At 41.2% G+C, this 23,962-nt stretch overlaps 1 protein-coding gene and 1 long non-coding RNA gene across 2 annotated transcripts in view; one reads left to right on the forward strand and one right to left on the reverse strand.

Moving 5' to 3' along the window:
• The first annotated feature begins 4,199 nt into the window (after positions 1–4,199).
• LOC148188212 (uncharacterized) overlaps positions 4,200–23,962 on the forward strand; it is a 52,618-nt gene continuing 32,855 nt past the window's right edge. Inside the window, exon 1 of the long non-coding RNA XR_015777876.1 lies at positions 4,200–4,305. This is a non-coding gene — a long non-coding RNA (uncharacterized LOC148188212). The remainder of the gene's footprint in view (positions 4,306–23,962) is intronic.
• On the reverse strand, positions 10,793–15,961 carry klhl38b (kelch-like family member 38b). The gene is made up of 5 exons (XM_042490430.2): positions 15,584–15,961; positions 13,219–14,439; positions 12,972–13,113; positions 12,778–12,883; positions 10,793–11,906 (listed from the first exon to the last, which is right to left on the reverse strand). The coding sequence occupies exons 2-5, from the start codon at positions 14,436–14,438 to the stop codon at positions 11,617–11,619; spliced, it is 1,758 nt and encodes a 585-aa protein (XP_042346364.2). The 5' UTR covers position 14,439; positions 15,584–15,961; the 3' UTR covers positions 10,793–11,616.

Raw genomic sequence — 23,962 nt, forward strand, 5'->3', positions numbered from 1 at the left:
AGGTCCGCCCACTTTGGAAACTTCCCTGCAACACGTGGCTTTGTTTATCAACTTGAGCGTTGCAAAATCTGTTAGAGAGAACGGCGGAGGGAACAAAACTTTGACATGTCATGGAAAGGTAGACACAAGAGACACCGAGTGGATTCATTTTGAAGGATTTTAACAAGACGAATCCCTTAAGAAAGCATTTATTAAATGTTATGATTTGGAGGGCTGTTATGTAACAGTCTCTGCTGTGACCAGAGGTGGAGATTAACTGCATCTACTCAAATACTGCAGCCTACTTAACTATAAGGTGCTTTGACATTTACTTGAGTATTTCCAATTTATGCTGGTTGTGCTACTTTGTACTCTAACTCCATGATATCTCAGAGAGAAATATTGTACTTTTTACTTCACTAAATTTGTTTAACAAGTCAGAGAATTGTTATCAGATAATGGCCCCTGGGTAGAGCGGGCGTTCCCTGTGCAGAGGCTGTGTCTGTGCAGTCACAGGTTCAACTCCAACCTGTGGCCCTTTGCTGTCATCTTAAGTCCTATTTATGATAAAGGCAAAAGAATAAAAATAAAAACAAGAACTCTGAGGAAACATAAAAATAGGACAGAATGATGAATTGTGAGACAATTGGACCCAACACTTCTACATAGGAGAAGGACACAGACTTTGTGGTGGTTTTGCATCTCTTTATAGTCATTATGCTTTTTTTGAGGGTTTGTGTGATTTTTGTGGTCATTTTCTGCCTCCTTGTGATTGTTTTATCTCCCTTTGAGGTGAAAGAATGTCTTTTTGTCTTTTTTAAAAATCATTTTGAGTCTCTTTCTGGTGATTACATTTTGATTTGACATTTGACATTTTGCAAGTGAAGGGACAGGGTCCCCTCACAGTTTGGGCCTCTGGGCCTGTGCCTCAGCCCATTCAGAAATCTGTCCATGGATAGAATAAATTGCAATAATATATAGATAGATAGATAGATAGATATAGATACATATATCTATGTGAGCTTGGAATGAAAGTTCAAAAATACATTCAAAGGGATGTACAAAAGTTCAGTATTTATAGAGATGCATGAGTTGTGCAAAGCAAAGTTGTGTGTGCTATCAAAGCATTTCCTGAATAAAGGGTCATTTTGCATATTTTTTTTTCAACTTCTGATGTAGTTTATTTTGCTGGTGATAATCTGTAAAAATTTGAAAGCAGAACTTTTAAAAAAGTTAATAAAAGTTTTTTTTTACACAAGTGGTTTTGCTACTTTACTTACATCCCTATACAATCTCATCTCTCATCCAAGTATGTGATATAAAAGTGAGATCAAACTGCCACCTGCTTATAACTTTGTTACAGACCTCATTCGAAAGCCACAATTTGAAAACCTCTGGACTATAAAAAAAGTCTTGTTACAGTTTTTAATGGCTAATGCATTGGACTTGATAAAAGAAATTACTGGTCAGGAAGTGTATTGTCCAGGCTTATCAGTACTGACATCATGTCACTGACTGTAAATATGAAGGGGAAAAAAATCAGCCGACAGTAATGTGGCTCTAAAGTCCCCTGTTTCTTAGTCACTCCTGGTATTATAAATAGATCATCCTCTGGATTCCTCCAGAGTATAGGGTTGTATTGTATGGGAGTGTGCATGTGTATATATCTGCAGGGGGGGTTACCATTGTATTTCACTTATTCCAAAACAGTACCAAGTGATCAGTGGAGACTGGTTCAGGGTAGTTTGTTTATTATGGAATGGTGCCATTTAAGGTAATGTGTAACTAAGTCTGTCCGGGCCAGTGGGTCAACTCTTATCAGCTTCGTTAAACACATGACATATTTACACACTTATCTGTGAGGCTTTTTTGTGAGGAAGTTTTTGTCATCAGCATACAGTAAGAATGATAACAAAGGTGCACTTTTAGGAAGTACTGTTAATGTCTCACCTAAAACAGGCCCCAGTCTGATCTCTGATGTCATGTGACGGCTGATGTAAATTGACTTCCTAAAAATCCTGCAGCACAAAAATATCTTTGTAGGTTCATTCTCAGAAAAAAACACTATAGTGGTTGGTGTGCATGTATGTCCATGTGAGTGAGTGACTGTATGTGTACATGTCTGTCTTCTGCACTGAGGCTGTGGTGGGGGGGGGGCTGTCATAATTTATGACACACTATACAATCTGCAAAACATGTCACCTCCAGCACATGGTGCGCAGCGAGCGTGCACTTCTTCCAAGAACCAGCAGTCCAGTGTTTCAGCTCATCCAGGTCTTGTGTTGGGACACATCCTGCGGGTGTAGCATGACCTGGCATGCTGACTAGTGTGGTTTTAGGGATGCATGCTCATCACTGTTGCTTACAAACTACCTTTTAGTGCTTTAAATTGAGTTTATTTTTTTTCACAAGGGCTCTGTTGATTCCGCTTCTTCTTTTTAATCAGTTGCCTTTTTATGACATTCAGGAAGAATGAGCAAGTATGAAAAGTGGTTCTTCCTCTGCAAAAGCACTTGTCAGACTCAGTTTAATTGGAATTGTTGAAATTATTAAAACACTAATGCACTGTTCATAACAGATCATTGTCACTGAAGTGTTTGGAACAGGTGCATCTGTGTCTTCTTGTCTGAGGTTTTTAATGTAACACCCAGATATGTGCAAAAGGTCAGAGGTCTGCACACACTCTGCATGTTAAAATCTGTCAACAAGAAGTCACATGAGAATCTATCAAAGCATGTTGAGCAGATGTACTCTGACTAGATGTACTAATCATGACTTACAGCCTTTGCAGAAGTGACCCACTCTGAAATAGTTCAACAGTTCCCCATGTGGGTAACCACACAGAGCTGCAGTGGTGCAAGTAAAAAGTAGAACTTCAAGACTAAAAACGTTTTTGTGTGAACTGCAGGGGGTATACAGTGATGTGCATGTTGTTGCAAGTCCCTGAAGTCCAGTTAAGTCTATTTCTAGTGTAAACCAAACTAAAGGATGACATGGAAAGCCCCTGCAAGTGTTCAGTGACTGACTAACTGAGAAAGAAGCTATGACCCAGTCTCTGAAGAGTATCAGTTTAGTTTATTTGGTGAATCACAAACAATGATAAATCAGAGATTCGCCCTGTTTAGTGTTAGTGGCATGGCACTTTGTTGGTCTACTTTTTTGTTCCTGTTGGATGCATAGTCATAAAAATGTACAGTTATTCAAGATCTATAGAGGATGGATGCCACTGACTTTAGTAATCCCCTGACAATATACTGAGCACAACCAGTGGGCCAAGATTCCTTATCAGCTGTAATGTCTCTGTAATTAATTGCCACTGATTTTGCATGGATATTCATGTTCCCAAAACAATGTATTCTAATGATGTTGGTGATCTCCTGTCATCCCATAGAGCCGTTGTTACTGTTTTAACCCTTTGAAACCTGAGCAAATTGTTTTGATTAAAAAGTTGCAAGAAAATGCCCTGAAAATATGAAAGATAAAAGCCCAAATCATAAATGACCCAGAAAAACTACCGAAAATAACTGAAATATATCTATATGTGGTCTTGTCTTGTCTTGTCTTGTCTTGTCGTCTTGTTAGATTTCCTGTTTTGGCATTTTTATCATCTTTTATTGCATTTATTTTTATGTTTTCTAAAAAAAAACTTCTAAAAATTAGCTTTCTTCTTGTTGACCTTTGTATATGTATTTTGTTCTGGTCTCTTTGCTTCCTCTGTGTGGCTTGATTTTTGATGATGATTTTTCTTATTCCCTGAGTTCCTGCTTTTGCTTTGTCTATCAAAGCACTTTGTTAACAACTGTTTTGAAAGATGCTTTATAAATAAAGTTATCATTATTATTATTAAATGTAATTATTTTATATATTTTATTATAAGTAAGAGTAAGATTTCTTGTGGGACATTTTTTGCCAAGTTGGTCATTCTCTTTTTTACCCTCTATGTTTTAAAGGAAATCAAACTTATATCCTCAATTTTCAAAGGCTTATTGTAAAAGGCATCTGAGTGCGGCACAGAAAGCGATGTCGATCCAGGTCTCAGAGGGTTAAACAATATGAGTAGGCGGCGATAATGCGCCACCTGGCTGCAAATCCCAAATCAAACAAAGAAGACGCTTTTTTGTGGGCGGGGCTCAGCTGGAGGCAAAACAATTCTCTACAGACGTTAGCTGGCGTTAGCTAGAGAGTTTTTTTGGCTTTTTTTTCGACAATGGAGGAAGACGGTACAGTCTCTCTGAAAACGTCACTCTCTCTTCGGGACCGCGGGTGTTACTGGAATAAGTTAACACTGACCAACTGGACCGGACTGGCCGACCCACTTCGTTTCAGGTAAGGTAAAAACTGTTCACTGTTGTGGGAGTGAATAACATTACGTGAATTAAAGGTTATCACGTTCACCTAAGTAGAAATTGAGGAAGAGGAATATTGGCTTTCTCCATAATGCTAACTCTTTAGCACTCTAGCTAACGTAAGTATTTGTTAGCAAAACAAAACGGGAAACTGTTCATGTGATACATGTATACACCTGCATATCTGTCCACTACCGCCAAGTCTTTCTGTCATATCGCATTTAACTATAATTGTCTTCATTTTTGTTTACGGGCAGTAGCGACTGGTATGCGATAACATTTCAGTTTTGAGCCAATACTCTGTCTATAATAGCACCCAACAACACAACAAGACATGTTAGGACTCCTGTGTAGCCGACAACCCCATGGCGGCATTTTGTGTTTCCATACTGTCGTTTTTCCTTTGTTTTGCCTCCAGCCAGTACCATCACCTCATTGTGACATTGGCCCTGAGATGCTTTATGAGCATCAACTGTTCTCTGTATGTAGTTCTAAGCATAAAGGTACAAGGCACAAGGTACAAGGTAGATTTATTAGCCATTTTAAAACTATGTTTAAAAATTAAATTAAAGTTTGTCCTTAAATCCTACTACATACTTTGGAGGTGAAGGAAGAGTTCTGAAGTCTCACAGCCTGATTTAAGAAGCTGCTCTGTAGTCTGGTGGTTTGGCGGCGGATACTTGTATATCTTTTTCCAGATGGCAGCAGGGTGAACAGACTGTGGCTGGGGTGCTGCTGTCTTTCAGTATCCTTTGGGCTCTGTGCAGACACTTCGTTTCACCATCACTGATGCTCTGTAGATGGGAACCAGTGATGTTCTGGGCAGTTTTAATCATCCGCTGTAGAGCCTCCTCTGTAGAATCTAACCGGGGTCTTGTTCTGGAATTAAGTCTTCCTAAGTTTCTGAACATATGCATTTATTGAACTTAAACATGTATGTTTCTTTTTAACACAACAACTTTGAACTTTAAATATTCCATAATTGAACTGAAAAGCAAGAAATAATGTCATAAATAAGTGGAAAAACTAAAAGAAATAATATATAAAAAATAAATAACACCACTATGCTGTAGTGGAAATTGCTAGTGTATACAGTAGTGTAATGTACAACATTTTTGAGGTAGTGATTGTTTTGAGGTATTTTTGAGGTAGTGGCACACTGTTCACACACAAAAATCACTTTTAAAAAACATTTTAAAAAACTTTTTGACATTTTTTTTCTGAAGGCATAGCCACCCAATCCCATACTCCCTCACCCCAGCTCCTCGCAGTCTGTCTCCTGCAATCTCTTTAAGGTTTTTAGCCTGAAACACTAGTCTGTTCACGTGGTCTGGCTTCAAAGATGAGCGCAGGCAGGTGACAATGTTTCCACCTGTACTGAAAACCCTCACTTAAGAAGCACTTGGGGCTGGGATGCAAAAATATTTCTTTGCTAGTTTAGAGAGCCGTGGGTACAGCTTCTCGGATCCCTTCCACCACTCCAGTGGGTCCTGCTCAGTGTCCAGTGGCACTGCCTGGAGGTAGGAGCTTAGTTCAAAAGCTATGGCCTTGCCTGGTTGTAGAGCAAGTTCTGGAGCTGTTCCCTCAGTGACGTTGAAGAAGCTGCCCCAGGGCCTTCTTCTTCTTCTTCGATGCACCACCAGCAGCATCCCCAGGGTCATCAGCAGGCATCACTGCTGTCTCCAGAGGGGCTTGGAGTGGAAAAATATTGTGAAGAAAATATGAATGAATGACATGTTTAATCTGACTAAACGGTTATGGTTATTCATACCTAGAATTACACTATAACTGTTATTTACATTAAATAACATGTTATTTAGTGTCAAATATGTATCTTTTATTAATTCATTTTTATTATTATTATTACCATGACAGTCTTCATCTCGGATGTCAGTCTGGCTTCAATTGACCCTTGATGGTCTTCACTCACATATTTGAACCCTGGGTCCAGGGTAGAGGCCATGTCGAGCAGCTCTTGTGTAGGTGCATCATCATACTTCTCATTGAGATAGCCCACTATCTTCTTCTTGATGAATTTGGCGAGGTCTGTGATGTCTTCTTGCACTGCTAGTATGGAATGGTTGAAAAGGTGGAGAGTTGGCTTGATGAAGGACACACTCACATATTACTCCCCAGTAAGTGCATCTGTAAATTCAACCAATGGGCTGAGTGACTTGTTGATGGCCTCCAGTACATCGATTAGGGGGTGAAGTATCTAGTTTTCTGGTCGTTGGAGAGGACCTGGGCAATGGCCTTCTGCTGCTCAAGGACCCTGCTGATCATGGCCTGTCGAGATCCCCACCTGGTTGGACACTTAGTTTTAAGAGAGTGTTCAGGCAGATTTAGCTTCCTCTGGGCCTCTGTCAGCTCCCTCCTCTTTCTCCAACTATCGGAGAAGGTGCTGACCAGCTTCTTGCAGAGCCCCATGACACGGTCAATCCGTTGGTCCTTTATTGCATCCTCTAGGATTACAAAAAAGATATATATTAGCACATTTATTATCATGATGCTCATCATAATCCTCATCAAAGTATCATTTGGCTGTGATATAGTAATTATTCACGTTGGCTGCATTGTCTGTGGTGATACACACAAGGTTGTCCTCTTTCAAGTCCCATGCAGCCATTGCTTGCCTCAGGCCATCAGCGATGTTTTGCCCTGTGTGGTCTCCGGGGAAAAACGCCATTTGGAGACATTTAGTCTTCATTGTGAAATCTGCGGCAATGAAATGGAGCGTGGGGCTTATATACGACTCCGTGGTGCGGCTTGACCAAATGTCCGTTGTGGTGGCAAAACATTCCGCTGTTCAATCATCTTTTGCAACCTCCCCACGATATTGCTCATACAGGGCAGGCAGTGCAACTCTGCTGAAATGATGACGCAATGGCAAAATGTAACACTTGTCCAAAGTGTGTATGATTTTTTGCTAACGGTGTTGATTTGGCACATATCTTTAGCAAGCATGAACGTGATGGCATCCGTGATTTCCTCATGTCTCCGGGAGCTGGGTGGATAGGCAGTTGCACTGAAAAGAGTGCCCTCAATAGATGCTTGTGCTGCGGTGGTAGGAATCGAGGAGCTTTTAACTTTTTGTGTTTTTTTATTCCTGTACTGCTTGCTCATAGACCACTTTGTGAGTTGATATCAGGTGATTTAAGAAACTGGTCATGTTGCCTTGTGGTGCAGACACAAATGTTGCACATAATTTTTGCTTGTTCCATGTTGGACTCCTCAAAACCAAAGTGTTTCCAGACGACTGAATTTGTTTTACCTTTTTTCTCGACCAAGGGCTGCCTTTCTGCCATCTTCTACTAGTTATTAACTCGTGTCGATAGCAAAACTCTTTCAAAACTGCAGAAACATGCCGTACTAGTAGCTCCCTCCTCCCTCTCAACATGAAATGAAAAATTGTTTGGGTTTAGGGGAGGAGCAGCAGTGTACTGCTGTGGAGGAAATTTGCACTGCATTTACAACACAAGACAAAACAAGAGCAACACAGCATGCGGCACAATAATCGTTTTGTCTCTGTCTTGTTTTCATGATTGTGGGCAGCCAAAATCGAAATTGAAATTCAATTAATCGCCCAGCTGTAGCCACTATGATGTCACACATTGTTTGTGGACTGCCATTTTGAAAACTTGATTTCGGCATTTTGGCTTTTGAGGAATGAGGGGTGGATCTGACTGAGATGGCGATGACACTATTGGCAGACAGTCTATCACTCAAAGCAACCCACCCTTAATTTTAAATAAGCACTAATAAAATATAAACGAGTGAGTTATGTAAAAAATCTCTCGAGATACAGTTGTCATGAAGGGGGAAATTAGCTACAGAGACCAAAATAATTTTTGTACCAGGCTGTAAACATGTATATTTGTGCTATTAATATGGGGGTGTATGGGGATTTACTAGCTTCTGGAGCCAGCTTCCAGTGGCCATTCAAAGAACTGCAGTTTCTGGCACATGTGTTGGCTGCATTTTTCAGCCCTGGAGGTTTAAGTAGCAAATGCATGCTTATGAGGTAAACTAAAATGGTGAACATTGCAAATATTATACCTGCTGTATACATGTCAGTACATGTGCAGTTTCCAATATATATATCCCATTTATGTCAGTATTTCTAGGGCACATAGATGCATGAGGCATTAAATTAGAAAGTTTTAAAAGGTTAGTGGTGAATCATTTCCCTCCCTCCCTCTCCTCTGTCAATGATCCTTGTTTTTGTTGTGATGTTGTGACCAGACGGGACAGCTGTCCGACTCGACCCTCCAAAAACCTTAATCACAAATACACACACACTCACATGCACACACAGTCACACAAACACACACACACACACACACACACACACACACACACACACACACACACACCTGTTGCTGCCCCTCCTGGATGAGTTTCATCACTCGCTCAAATTCTCTGTTGTGAAACCCTGCTCATCAGTTTCTCGCCCTCTCTAGTCGCCTTTCACATCTGCCAGCTTGCGTGGCAACTGGCAGGACCACATGCCTCACGTGGTGTAACATTCATCCTCTTGTTTGTTTCTCAAAATAACATCAGATCACCTATAGTTTTTCCAGGCCCCCCCCCTTTTCTCACCCGCTCCACCCGCTGTCCCCTAGACTCTATTCGCTGGCAGTGAGTGGCTGAAGCATCTGACCCAGTGACCTCTGGTTTCAAAGAAATGCACACAGAGTCCTATGTAATACCTCCTGATCACATTATGTTTACTCCACATGAAACAGCTGACACTGGTCTCTGAACGTCATTGATGAATGAAATTATGTAATCTCTTCAGCTGCTGCTGATCCTTTCTTCAGCCAACTAAAATATCTGAATTTCGTGCATCTTTTCATATTGACATTAAAGAGCTCAATATCAATAACATATTCAGAGCATATCTGTGAAGAGGTTTTCTGTACACGGCTTTCAACATGCAGCTGTCGGAGACTGCAGTTAGCAGCTAATGGTGTGAGCAGTTTGCAGTGGGTGCTATGCTTCCACAAAGCTTTTGGAACATAGCACCCGATATCAGCAGGAAGTGACATTGGGGCGCCGGGTAGAGAGGCAGAGATTAGCTAGCCAGTGGCATACGCACACAGGGACTCACATACAATAACATGCACGCGTGGCCAGACCATAGACTGTATATAAAGATGGACAACATGGCAGCTCCCGCAAAGTGTAACTTTTCAGTCTTGATCACCCACTGGTGTCTGACTGCAGTATAGGTCAGAAAGCCCGCCCCTTTATGTTAGTGAGTGGGACTTAGGCCAAACTAAAAACTCAAAGTACAGGCCAAATAAATTTTTCCCAAAGATGGTTTCTGACCCTGAAGGTAGTAAGTTTTTATGATAAGTTCGGTTTTCATGAGTTATGAAATTATACAAAAGGGGGATTTTTACACCATGATTGACAGCTGTGACAGCCGATCCGTGCGTTCACATTCAATGCAACTATTCGCGATTGCTCAGTGTTTTGGTGGGAACTCCCCCAACGCAGATATTGCTACTGCGCAGTATTCAGCCATAGAGTAGTGAAGTAATGAGTCCTAAAATGCGGAAGTCTGTTAACCTCTTAGCACTCCCGGTTCCCTCATCCAAAAGTCTGTGGGTTTTCGGTAAAATGCTCTAAATAAAGTCTGTGGTTAACATAGGCTTAAGATATTTAGATGTTTTGTTCTGCAACATTAAATATGTCTGCTTAAACCCGATTTTTGAATTTTTAAGGTTTTACTCATCTTAAAAAAGGCGGTTGCTAACAAGTGGCTAATTGGGACTACAGTGTTTGTCGGGGACGTTAGACGTCATCACAGCGGGCACAGAAACTCATGAAACCCACTTGTCCGCCTTTACACCTTGACAGACTTGCGCTCAAACTTGTACATTTATCTGTTTCTAATATTTTTCGATCGCGCTTTAACGTGTTTTTACAGTGTTTGTAGTTTTGACGTTTAATACATGCGACCGCGATGTAGTTCCTGTATAGCCTAACAATAGCTTTTTGCCTCTGGTGATTTAATTTACACTTCAAAACACACAAAATGGTGTTCAACTGTCTTGCTAGGTAATCAGGCAGTAAAATCTGGCTTCGATGTCTGTCACCACGTGCTTTCTGTCAGAGCAGAAATATACACATTCATTTTAGCCTGCTGAGACCTTTTGGGGCCCCCTGGCTTTAATTTCACCTGCAACAGGTGGAGCAAAGACATTTTTACTTAATCTCTGGATAATATTTAAAGCTGTTATTTGTAAAATGATACATTTCTATATTTCACCCAGTGTGTCAATGGCAGGAACCTGCCTGGACATGTGAGGGTCCTGTGTGGACAGGAGTGTAAGCGGGGTCAAACAGACACATGATGGCACACACTGGACACATGTGCTGCTCAGATTGCGTTCTCTGTCAACTGACTCTGAAGACATACTGCTCTGAGAGATGGAGAAAGGCCACATGTATGGATTGAATTTTTATTGTGAAAACTCAGTAAGTTAACACAAAACAACAAAAAAAAACAGTACAAAAACATGAGAAAACTTTATTTAAAAGGTAAAATTTAATCTTACTAAATACAGAACTTGAGGCTATTCTTTTAGCAACAGAATCATGTAGCAAAGTCAGTTGTTTCAGCAAACAGTACCCATGTATGATATGTTGTACATTATATCATACTAGGAAATGGTAAAAAAAAACAGCAGTAAAAAACAAAAACATTACAAAAACTAAAAACAATATCAAAGGTTTTTTCTAAAGCTACATTTTGAACAAATTCTTGTGCTTGTACTTTGATTTCACCACCGCATGAAATATTTGGTAACAATTTCATCACAATACTTTAATCATAATTTTACATTTCAGTAACAGACAATGATCTAGCAGTTCACCAGACACAGCGGCAGGTTCAGACCTAACAGCTGAGCACAGCTTTGACTTGCACCAAACAGTACACAGCCCCGGGATTTACACATGACAAGTGAAATCTTATGATTTAGTGCAGGCTGAAAATAGCACTTTCACCCTTTTGTGGAGTCAGACAGGTTGAGAAGGGGCTGTGCCTCAGGACAGCTTGTTATCAATTTGGCTGTTAAAAGCATAGAAAAGACATTGGACATAGAAATGTACATTTCAAGGTAAAAAAAAATGACTCAGGCATTTAAAAAAACATATATATGTGAAGTATATATATTTTTTAATTACTTGAGGTATGCTTAATGTGTGAAAGACTTTTAAACAAGTCCAACACTCAATTAGGAATAGTGCAGATCTGCTACAAAATGAAATCTGACCTCAGCTATGATTTTGCCCACGTCTGTGAGACATGAGTCAGTGTCAGCGAGCCATGGTCAAACAGTTTATACGGCAGAGTCCCCTTAGATGTCCAAGTGTCTGTCTTTGGATCATAGCATTCAAAATTGTCCGTGTCCTCGATGATATCATGGCCGTTGATGTGACGTCCACCAGTGACATAGACTTTATTGTTGAGAACAGTGGCGGAGTGGTGCATCCTCCGCTCCTTCAGGTTGGCACACTTGATAAACCGGTTGGCCTTGGTGTCGTATGCAATCATTCTCCTGGTGTATCCTGTGACAAGGGAGACATTCATTTGAGAGGGGCAGCACGTGTGGCTCAAGCAGAATGATGTGATTTATTTCACATCAGGGAAAAAATGATTTGTGGCAAAGTGAATATGGTCCTCTTTTTAAGACTCCATTCTCCTTTCTTAGCTGGATTAAAGGTGTGATGTGTATACATTTTAAACATAAAAAATGTATTATTTGCCCTATGGGCAGATTTTGAAACATTGGGCCCCTGGGCAAGACATGTGAAAGGCTCCACAGCCTCTCCTAGATAAGACTGGAAACATACACACAGACTTTAATGTGATTTTGCTTCTCTTTTGTTTGGCTGTAGTCATTTTGTGTCTCATTTTGGTTGTTTTGCCCCTTTTCATAGATATTTGTGTGTCTTTGTTGTTTGTTGTGACTGTGGTAATTTTGTCTGTTTTTTCAGGTAATTTTGTATCTTTTTTTGGTCATTTTGTGTCTCTGTGTGTTTTTTATGTCCCATTATGTAATTATTGTGTTTGTCTTTGTACTCATTTTGTGTCTCGTTATGGTAATTCTGTCTGTGTTTTTAGGCATTTTGTGGCTCTTTGAGGTAATTTTGTGCCTCTTGTTTTGCCACTTTTTGGTAGTTATTTTGTCTCTCTTTCATTTCATTTTTTTTATTTATAAGGACAGTACACATCAATCAACATTTCTATAAATGTGCCAGTGTTTGCAGTTCCTTAGCATGTCTTTGTTGTCTTTTTGAGTCTCTTCCTATGTGTTCATTTGAATGAAATTTTGCTCGTGAAGGCAAAGGTGGGCTTTGTGACACTTTGGGCCCCTGGGCCCAGTAGGCTTGTTCAGTTATCCCTCCATGATAAGCCCTTATCATTGCTATTATCTACCTCCAATTATGTAGATTTTGTCATCCACAGTGGCAGCAGGAGCAGACACATTCTTCACTGTTCTGTTCTCCATCTTCGACCACAGGTTCCTGGCAATATGATACACCTGCGGGGGGGTGAAAGAATGGGAATAGGCAGATAAATCGATGAAGCTGCTAACAAATGAAAACATAAAAGCTGACTTTGTGTCTTACCTGTATTATTCTAACTGGGTTCTGCTTGGCATCCTCTCCTCCAAACACATAGATCCTCTGGTTAGTAGCAGCCACTGCAGGGTGCAGCACAGCCTCAGGCATGGGCGACATTGACTCCCATTGGTTGAACATACTGTTGTACCTGATAACATGATTAAGAGATATTATTTGTCACATTTGTTTTATGCTGAATATGTTGTCAGTTATTACCAACAGAATTTCTTAAGAAAAATATGGTCTGCCTTACCTCTCCACACTGCCTGTCAGTCGTCTGTCAGGGCCAATGCCACCCAGGACAAAGATGAAGTGGAGGTAGGAGATACTTTGGTGGGCAAAGCGTGGCTCCAGCATGGGCTCTGCCGTCCGCCACTGGTTGGTCTTGAGGGAGAGCGTGTAGACGGTTGTGCTGACTTGGCTGTGCTTTGTGTTTGTAGTCAGACCTCCAATAACGTACAGCACACTGTGAAGGGTGACGTATGAGGCTTTGTACAGACGAATGGGCAGCTTGGCGAGCCGCTGCCACTTCTCACTCTTCTCGTCAAAGACGAGGGCCTCCCTTGAGGTCTGCTCATTGTTCTTCCTGCCTCCTATCACCACCAACATGTCGTGGCAGGAGTAGCGCCTCGGTGCAACCCAGAGAGGTTTTAAGTCAACTGCCGTGTCATCATTGCATTTTGTGCTGACAGAAAACATCAGGCGTCTCACAGATTCTATGAGTTCGGTGCAGAGGGTGGAGGACTGAATCAGAGGGTCGTTGGCTATGAATTGGAAGAGGTAGGTGGGATGGATGTAGCGAAGGCGAACTTTCTTGAAAAGGTCACTGATGGCACCACGTCTGGATAAAGGATCATGGTGAATCCAAGCAACAAGACTCTCAAAGACCTGCTCCTCCTCAGCACAAAGGCCGTCATCCTCCAGGTATCCCATGAGCTCCGGCAGGGAGAGCTCACACAGATCCTCAGATGCTGACACATCGGAGAAGCTCCTCATGGCCATTTCCTTTGCTTTGTCTCTCAAACTGATACAGTGCATGATCTCAGAGAGTCTCATCATGCTCAAACAGTTGTCAGGGCTCAGTTGCCCCTGAAGGAAGCTTGAGCAGGCCTCAAAAAGGCGGCCATATTGCAACATGGAAGCTGCCTGCATGAGAGGCAGCACAATATCCATGGTGATACTAATCAGTCCTGTGTAAACATAATCAATAATTCTGCTCAGAGTTGCTGATGTGACACCCTTCAAGTTAATCTTGGTCTGCTGTGTCTCAATGAAGTTGTTGCAGAACATGGCTCTGAAGTAGGGGCTGCTGGAAACCAGGACGTTACGGTGGCATGGGATTTCTGTGTTATCTGAACACAGTAACACATCGGTCAGCACTTTCTCGTGTCTCAGTCTGTTGAGCTGCAGCAGCAGGTTGGAGGATTGCTCCCTGTCTTTGTAGTGGAAGATCATGACTGCTGGTTGGTCCATGCTGTGGGACGAAACCTTATTTATTATTGTCAGATCAGTTGGTTTTCAGGCTTCTTTTAAAGCTGTAGTTGGTGGGTTTTCCTAAATTGTCACTATATTCGCACAGGGCTAAATTGATCAATCTGTGAAAAAAGTCATACTTATCTGCCTACTCTACTGCCTTGTAGCATTACTAGTGGACTAACCTCATGTGAATGAAAACAATTAATCAGACCTATTGAGTCTGCTGCTGACCGAGGAGAAAAATGGTTTGGCCAGTGGGCTGCACTTTGTACACAGTAGACTATTTCCAACATGGCGGCCAGTTCACAAACTTTCTCATTGTGCAGCTAAACCGGATTCGCTTTTAGTTTTAGTTTAGATTTAATGCAGAAAAAAAGAAAAAGAAAAAAAACCCCCAAAGGTCACAACTGTAATCTCAATTGAGTGTTGCATGTACTGATTAAAATCCCCAGAATTTACCAAGATCATAAGTGCAGTGAAACAAACACATTGACACACTGCCATAGAGTGAAATCAGATTCAACACAGTCCATGTATCCAAAATTTAACCTGCAGATAGTCTTGGTAAACTTTCCTCTAAACCACAACCTGCAAGTAATTTTTAAACCAGTATCACTCATAACTATAACATTAACTTTGTTATATGGCTTTAGCTTGTTGCCTCCAGGCACATGGGTCCAATTCAGCGCTGCTGCGCTCCTTTGCAGACAGAGCCAACAGAACACCTATCTGATTATGTTGGCGACTGGTTGTCTAAGTAGACTCCAGAAGCACCTGTACAAATATTTCTTCTGCAGGATTGTCAGTTGTTGTCATAGAGTGATTAGTGATTATGTTGAGTTATTGTGTTTTACTTGGAGCTTTGAAAATGTGTCTTTTCATTTTGGCTTTTAAACTGGATGAATGTGACTGCAGTTTTTTTCCACCATATTTCGCATGCATTATATATATGAGAGCAAGATGTGCAAAATAACACAAATCAATATATTCTACATTTAAAGCAACACAATACAAGATTTAAAAGAAGCTTCTACACACTTTAAAGTTATACTTCATGTACTTCATGCCAATATCACATAATGGACAAAAAAAGTCCAATGCTCCCAGTAGCTCATGAAGTCTTTCTGAGACACATCTCTTACCTGTTCCTCTGCTGTCTCTTTATAGGTGTTTCTCTGTTCTTGAAGCAAGACCTCAGCAGAAAATCTGATGCCTTGACATTTTCCTGTACTTTCTTCCTCTTTGCTCTCGTGTTGATGCTGTGTGACTGTATGTTCTAAAGGGGGCTGTCTCTTTGTAGGAGCGTGCTGCGTACTGTTTGTTTGTTATGGTCTCTTTCCACGAGGCCTCTGTGTACATTCCTCCCCTAAAAATAGAGCCTCTCTTCAGCAACACGGCAGCAGACTTACATGTGACACATTAGAGCGTTTTCTCAGTATATGTCAGACTCCCTAGCTTAATCTCTGTCTCTCCTATTTCTCTCATTCCTTCCTCCCTCTTCTTCTAATATTATACACTCTCCCCTGTACTTCCCCTGGTCTGATCTCTCCTTTCTTCTCTATAACTGACATTCCTATTCACTCCATCATCGCTATGTCTGTCTGCCATGTGATTGGAGCAGTAAAAACAGCTCTGATACTTGATAACACCCATTTTGTTGGCTGCTCACACTGTTGAAAACAGAGATACAAAAACAGGATTATGTTACTGTAGAAGCAAAATAAACACAGATAGCAACTACATGAAAACATACTATAACTGTTGGCATAATAAGTCACCATGAGCTCAGTTTATTGGGGGAAAATGAGTTTCACTATGGCATTGTTATGCATTGCTTAATGTTTTTGGCTTCTTTTTACAGATGGTATGCATGCTTTAACATAAAGAAATAAGCTTATTTAACTCTATATCAACAACAGATGCTTGCATTTCCTATCTTTGTACTTGTTTAGCTCATTTCTGTTTCATTTGTTTCACGCTCCCTGAAACAGATCGAGCTTAGTCACTTTATGGAAGTGCCTCCCACAAGGTTCCCGTTCCTTAAAGCTGGAGAATAATCAAAGCTCGCTGGTGTGTTTCATACATGAGGCAACATAAAAACAACTAAATTAGAGTGCTTTTTCAGTTGTCACAGATGAGAGATGTGACATGTTTTTCTTGTACTTAGGCTTGTTTACAGAGCCTGGCAAATCAGACATAAATAGCTGCTTGAGCTTGGACGACAACTACACTGCAATTCCATGTGGATTGCACAACCAAACACAAGCCTAGACATAAACTGCTTGTGCTTACCACTCTATTATGTGGACAGTTTGTAATTTTGTTGTTTGTGGGCTACACTGCAGCAAATGCATTTATTAATACTCTAAAACTGACATGCAGGAGAAGAATAAAAATGGCAAAAAAATTAACTATATTCAAAGACTGACTAAAAACATACATGTTAAGTTACAAAGTGAGGTCACAACATACCCACATGTTACAGCATGAGACCAGCAATGATGTAGCAGTCAGTCAAAACTAAACAGCACCATCTAGTGTTTGTGTATACAAAATGTCAGCTTTGGCAAATGTGGAAAACTAGTTCCTCGTCTAACCCCTTGACATGTTTTAGAGTGTGGTCAAGGGTTTGTTTCAAAGGAAAACACATACTAGAGAATTCAGCTAAATTGTAAGATTATAAGTTGTTGTTTTTACTTGCAGATCAACCCTTAATGTATCATACAACCAATTGCCAAAATGAATATCTGCCCTTTTTGCGTGATGTTGACATCAAAACTATCTCATCGATCTGTTCAGTCAAGGGCAAAGGCTTAACTTGTTTGCCCCGAGGACATCAGTATCATTTTATAACCCCCGCTGTCGTAGTCAAAGCTGTGATCGCATCCTTTAAAGTTAAGCACTTTTCCTGCTATCTCTGTTCCTTCACCTTGACAAAAAGGACTCATTACTGTCTGCCTTTAGGCAACAACTTATATTAAAAGTTAAGGCCTTGGTGCACAGTGTGCAGCAGAGCATTTTCATGCAGCAGCATCACTGTTGCCACCCACCACCCGGTACTGTGTCTTCATATCACCAAATGATTATCTTCTCATAAGCACATGGTCTAATAGAGCCTATACCCAGGGGATTTAGATCTCGCTGATTAGTATTGTGTGTCTGTGTGTGTCTGTGTGTGTGTGTGTGTGTGAAGGGCAGACAGCTCTCCTTGGTCAAATAAAAGACTATTTGAAAGCAACATGGACAGCGAGTTCACCGCAAGTCTGTTTTCTCTTCTGTACTTGACTTCATTTGATTGCACTCGATGCAGCTGCAGGTCATGTTTTGTTTTGCATATGGAGTCCTTGTTTTTTTTTCTAACCGTGCAAATGTGAGTAGTATTGAAATAATTTTAATAGTTCTGAGATGGAATAAAGAAAACATCTTTGGATAAAAATAGGGAGAAAGGGGAGCACTCATCCCTATACAAGCCCAGGTAATGATTGCCTTTCATCCCTGTTTGCTTAGTTTAGGCCTTTGTTATTAACACAGTGTGAACGTGAATGAAACCCTTTATGTCCTTGCTGCTTAGTGCTATTCCACATCCCATCGGAGTGGAGTTAAAAATCAAGGTTTCCTGCAGTAAATTGCGTGTTTTTAGACCATAGTCGCCAGAACTTTACCCAGCCTTAAAATCACTCAAAAATTGTTCTTTGTTGTTTGACTGAGCCTATAGGGTGCTTTTTTCTATCCCTAAATTGTATGTTTCTTCCAGAATCCCTTTCCTGTTGTTTTATGATAAATCTGAGGCTTGGTCTGAAGAATAGTGGTTTGTCACTTTGTAGTGTCTGTTTAGATAACTTACGTGGCCCTGCGGGCAGTGGTTGTGCACTTCACTAAGTTTGCTGAAATTTACAGCCCAAACAAGCCTCGCTTCCACAGCAGAGTCAAATAAGACTAGCCAAGCTTGTGATTTGTGCCACTGATTCTCACATTGCCAATGGGAGTGGACTGTTAAAAGTTACACAAGGTCAATATAAAGCTTTATGAAGACTTGAGGCATATATGGCCCCATCAGGTCAGGTCCTAGTAAAGCCGAATAGTTTTCAGTTCTGGTTGATTTGGCGACACCTGTGGTTACTGGTGGTAATGTTAAGAATGTCATCATAATACAATTTCAAGAGTTTGGTACAAAATAACACATTTGTTCATCACCAGGGCCAGGAGGAAACACTGTTTAAAGAGCTATTATGTTAGAAATACAGCAGAAGAAGATGAGCAGCCCACGCAGCTTGCGTGTCACAGTAATTATACAATACTCTTCAAAATGACCGCGACTTCATGCGCTGCTCTTTCAGATTGTGCCATCATGTGCACAAATGCTGTGTTGTGTGCTAATGCACTGGCCACTGTCTTTTCATTTTCGTCCAGTACATGCAGACATAGTTTCATGTGAATCTCTTGTGCATTTGGGCACCATTTGAATCCAGCTCAGAAATGGCAAACTCTGCCACTGACAATTCAACATACCATGAAAGGAAAGTGATGAATGTAAACACATCTAATGATTATAGCAGCCATGATTAGCATCAAAAAGTTGCTTTATTATGATGAAAACGTGAAGGACCATAACTTTTAGATTACATGGCATTTTCTTTAGTAGGCTACAGTTTAATTAACAGTTTCTAAGTGTTGATTTTTCATTTACAGTCATGTATGGGTGGTTATTGGGAGTTGTTCTGTTGTTCTGCTGACTCGGAGATGACATGGCTCTGGCTCAGGTGTTCAAAACCATCTTTAAGCGTTAAATGACCTGGACGATTGGCATGAACTTGACTGAACATGTACAGTTTATCCCATTTGTAAAACCCTCAAGATGTGGATGGACCATTATACTGCACCTAAAAGTCAAGTGTGTAGGATTTAGTGGCATCTAGTGATGAGGTTGCAGAAACGAAACTTCTCCCTTGCGCCAAGCGTGTAGGAGAAGCACAGTGGCCGTCGTGAAAATATGAAATGTGAATGACCCTATCCAGAGCCAGTGTATGGTTTGTCTGTTCTGGGCTTCTGTGGAAAAGCATGGCAGACTCTGTGGAAGAGGAACCCCTCCATGTGTAGATATAAACAGCTTATTCTAAGGGAACAAAAACACAAAAATTCCTATTTTTATGTTTTTGTAAAGTAATGTAAACGTAGTTCTGAACATACCATTTCTGTCAATAGATGCCCCTAAATCCTACACAATTGACCTTTCATTTGTAGGAGTTAAGTGCACAGACACCCCTTTAAGAAAGATACCTGTTAACTCTGAGAGTTAACTCTCATTTCACATTGCAAGATAACAAATGGAGATGAGAAACCAAATTTTTAGCATCTTGCTGATACCCCTTTTGGACCAATGCTATTGTATCCACTAGGTGTCAGGCCAACGTTATGCAAATTACAGAGCAGTGAGAAAGCCGACTTTGTCCCTTGTGACTTTCCAAGAAGCTATCAAGGCTAAACTCACAGTCAGTCTGTAAACACAACAGATGCATAAACTGGTGAGATGAGAATTGTTTCCCTGTTATTTTAGCTATTTTTAGGCCAGCAGGACAGAATATTGTCTAAAATTACACAGAAAGAAAATGATACTATTAATCCAGACAGATACCTTCAACCTGTTTTGACTGCTACAAACACTGCACTTATGGTGTGAAATTTAAAATGGCCATTTACTCAGACGCAGATAACCAAAACAACTGAAACCGAGTGAGAATCATGTGATAACCTCTTGAGTCAATCCGCCGTGGGGTATTACTCCCAAGTGCAAAGAGATCCATGCCAGGCAACAGTGAGAGCAGTAATCTGGCTTTGATGGAGAGACGTCCACGCGTAAATCAACAAAGAGAGAGGGAGGTTTGAGGAGTAGCCTGCAGAGACAAAGAGAGAGAGTGAGAGCTGATTTGGGTGGTTTGTGGTGGGAAGGCGTGTGTGTGTGTGTGTGTGTGTTTCTGTACATTCACACATGCCCATGCAGGGATGAGGTCTTAAAGGGCTTACAGTTAGCTGCTTAAAATTCTTCTGATGTAACCAACACATGCAGGACATGTTAGTGGGAAGAAAAAAAATGCTTTGTAGCAACAAAAAATGTGGAGATAAAGGGAGGGGGGGGCTGCTTTGTGTTTACTTATTGTGTCCTCCAACGTAGCTCTCCAGAGGTTCCTCTCTTGACAGTACGGCGGCCATTCAGTCGCCGCTGCTGTGCAACATGGCAGATACAGCCTCCCTTTATGTCTGCTCTAGAAGGGTCGGGGGGCATTTGTGGAGATATGTGTGCCTTTATGTGTGCTTTACATTGCTACATGTGTAGGAGGGAGGGGTGAGTGTGTGTGCAAGTCTGTGTGTGTGTGTGTGTGTGTGTGTGTGTGTGTGTGTGTGTGTGTGTGTGTGTGTGTGTGTGTGTCACAGCGGCAAGTGCAGATATTGATATTCTACCAGCAGCAGAAGCTGAAGCCAATGTCTTTAAAGTGTCAGCCCTCAGCAGCCAGCCAGGTGTACCCGAGGTTCAGAAAAGAGAGGGTGAGTAAGGGAAGGGGAGTAAAGGGAACAACTGAGTGAGATAGAAATATAGAGGGAAAGAAAGAGGCCATGAAACACGGCAGAAATACAAAGGCAGAGGAGATGAATAGACAGACACAGAGAGAGGAAAGCACTACAGAGGGAGGGAGAGGAAGAGAGAAAATTTATCGTAAGGGGATGAAGAGAAAGAACACTTTTGCGGGGTTTCTGGAGGTGAAATTACTCAGATGTCTTTGAAGGCCTCTATGACCGTCTTGGCCCTCTGTATTCTGGCCGTGAGGCAGACAGACAGAGAAACAGATGGACACAGAGGGAGCGGTGGAAGTAGGGACAGGCAGTGAAAATGTCAGGTTTCAAAACAAAGCAAATGAGTGGTTTTAAGGTTCAGCAAGGGTCAGTGAGTCCATGAGTCCCTCACAAAAGAATAATTCACAAAGACATGAAAAGCATGGTCTGCCATTGAGCAGACCGCCTATCAAAAATGCAACATTCCTATAGGGGGTTTGGTTGAGACTCTATACTGATGTTATCATACCCTACGTTATGGTATTTTTTATTTTCTTTAGGTCTGGCTTTGAGTTTCAAATAGATGGTAAACATGCTGTTTTCTGCCAATCTTTTTCAAGTACACTATTTTGAAAGGTAAATAAAAGGTGTTTGTAGAGCACAAACAAATAGCACCCGTCCCTTCAAAAGTGGTAACAAGTTTCTGTCTGAAAAGAAGAATTCCCTTCTTTATCATCAGTGTTGAGGTTTGACCAGGGCTTTTTTTTTTCAAAAGCTGCTCCTACGTCATTTTGACAGTGATCAAATAAATATGTCTAATATGAAGGGGATTAAGCTAGTGGTGACGACCCTTCAAAGGATTGTCACCCTTATCGTCCTTTTACTGTTAGAGTTGTGTTGTGTTTTAGTGCCTTTAAGCTCATTGTTTCAGTTTTATAGCCCCCAACTTTACTGTTGTGATTCACTCACATGTTGTTTCTAATCACATCATGCAATAGTTGTTTTTTTTTTAGCAAAATAGAACAAAAAAAACCTCTAAAAACCAACTGTGCATATTTTTCCTAGCACCAAACAGCTGACAGACAAGAGTTAGCAACTAGCAAGTCAACATAGTGCAGCAGTGTCTAATAAACCAGAATATTCTTCTAAACAGTTGGTGGAGACCCAACACAGAGCAGAAAGGGGAGTGGTTAATGTAGCCCTTTCCCAATTTTCCAAAGTGCTAGTTTGGCTTGACTCAGTTTGACTGCCATGACTGACAATAGCAGAGGAGATTATCATATTTCAAGATGTTGCTGAATGGTCCCTGAATGATGACAAAGTGTGATGTCACCGTTACCCGCTTGTAGGTGGTTGGCACTCTCTGAACTCTGAATAAGGACCATTACTTATCTGGGGAAGTTTCTTTTAATGTGTTCATTTTAGGAAACATACTGTTCACACTCACAGAATGTACATTCACACCTGGAGGCTGCACAGTGCAACTGCAATTTGGTCTGTTGGCTGCTGAGTAGTTTGGGGATTAAGAGTCTTGCTTATGAACCCCTCAGGGCAAGCATTGCTTTCTCATTTAGAACTTAACTGTTTGTCAAAAAAATACCATATGAAAGCTGTATTAGGCAGAAATTTGGAAAAGAAAAAAAAAGGCAGAAGCTCAAAATATACCCTCCTCCTGTAGCTCTCTACTCTCTTTCCTAAGCCCCTCAGACAACCACAGGCATATGTGTGTGCTTCGTACAGTAACCCAGTGTTTCCAGTACATTAATTCATGTATTTTCTATTCTTATTTCAGTGTACAATTGCACGCAGCTCATTCTCTCAGCCTCTCCTTGCCTGGCTCTTTCTGTTTATCAGCCCACGAATGAGACAAAAATTAGCAAGCTAACATTAGCCACCACACTGTCCCTTCACCTCGCTTCCAGGAGATGTGGTCCGCTTCCCTTGGAGGAGAGCGAGCAGTAGCTTGGGAGATGGACCTTTGGGCAGCTGCTGTAGTAGTTCGAATTCAGCCAACACAAACCTCCCAGCAGCAGGTGGCACAGTGAGCTGGTGGCCAGCAGCAGCACCGGGTCAAACCTGTGTAACAGCAGCTGAAAGCTTGCTGATCCAGGCTGTCCAGTCTGGGGTCTGGGATTTGTGCTGGCTGGATTCGAGTTGCTGCGGCTGCTGACTGAGCTGCTGCCCATTCTCCTACCGATGAGGTGGTCTGTAGTGGCACAGAGTGAGGCAAAGGACACACTGTGATTTGAGGCTCTTGTAACTATAACGTTAACTACATAAATATAAACTTGAAGTGACACCTTCGAGTCCTGAGCTCCATTTAGCAGAAAGCTAAAGTATTAGCAGCATTTTCTGTCCATCTCTGAAACACCTTGCTGATATTGATCCGTGTTTTGTTGCATTTATTGTCAGACTCTCTTTTAAACTCTCTTTTTGATAAGTCTGTTTTCCTTTTCGCGGGTTTATTTGCAGTGTAGGCAATTGTTTCAAATGCTAGAGTATCAGCCTTTCTGCAGGATCCTCTGTCAATGAATCAGGCTTTCACTGAAGGGACATAACAGCACATCTGCATTTGTCGAACAGCCAAATGGAACGCCCTCTCTGAAGTGTACTTTGATTGTGTGTCTCGTAACACTATATATTTTCTAAAGCTTGTAAACAGAGCCAGGAGTAGGTGCAGAGGTCCTCTTTAATTACAATGTGCTCAAATTTTATTACAGGATTTTTGCCCAATGAAGCCAAAATTAAACTGCCTACCCCAGCTTTAATGCAAAGCTCTTTATCTCTGGCCTACAATGTATGCTTTCACTGAGCTCCTCTCATTATGCTGAACTCCTCCTCACCCCCTCATATCATCAGTCTTTTCCTTCAGGTTCTTCTTGGCTTCACAACGTTATCATTCTTGAACTTACAGCACGCTCCTCTTCTGCTATGCCTCCCTATGTCCTCCTGGAAACCTGTTACACTGCTCCTCT

The sequence above is a fragment of the Plectropomus leopardus genome, chromosome 11, assembly GCF_026936395.1.
Source record: "Plectropomus leopardus strain MGB_pleo_1.0 chromosome 11, ASM2693639v1, whole genome shotgun sequence".
In the NCBI taxonomy this organism is placed as follows: domain Eukaryota; kingdom Metazoa; phylum Chordata; class Actinopteri; order Perciformes; family Serranidae; genus Plectropomus; species Plectropomus leopardus.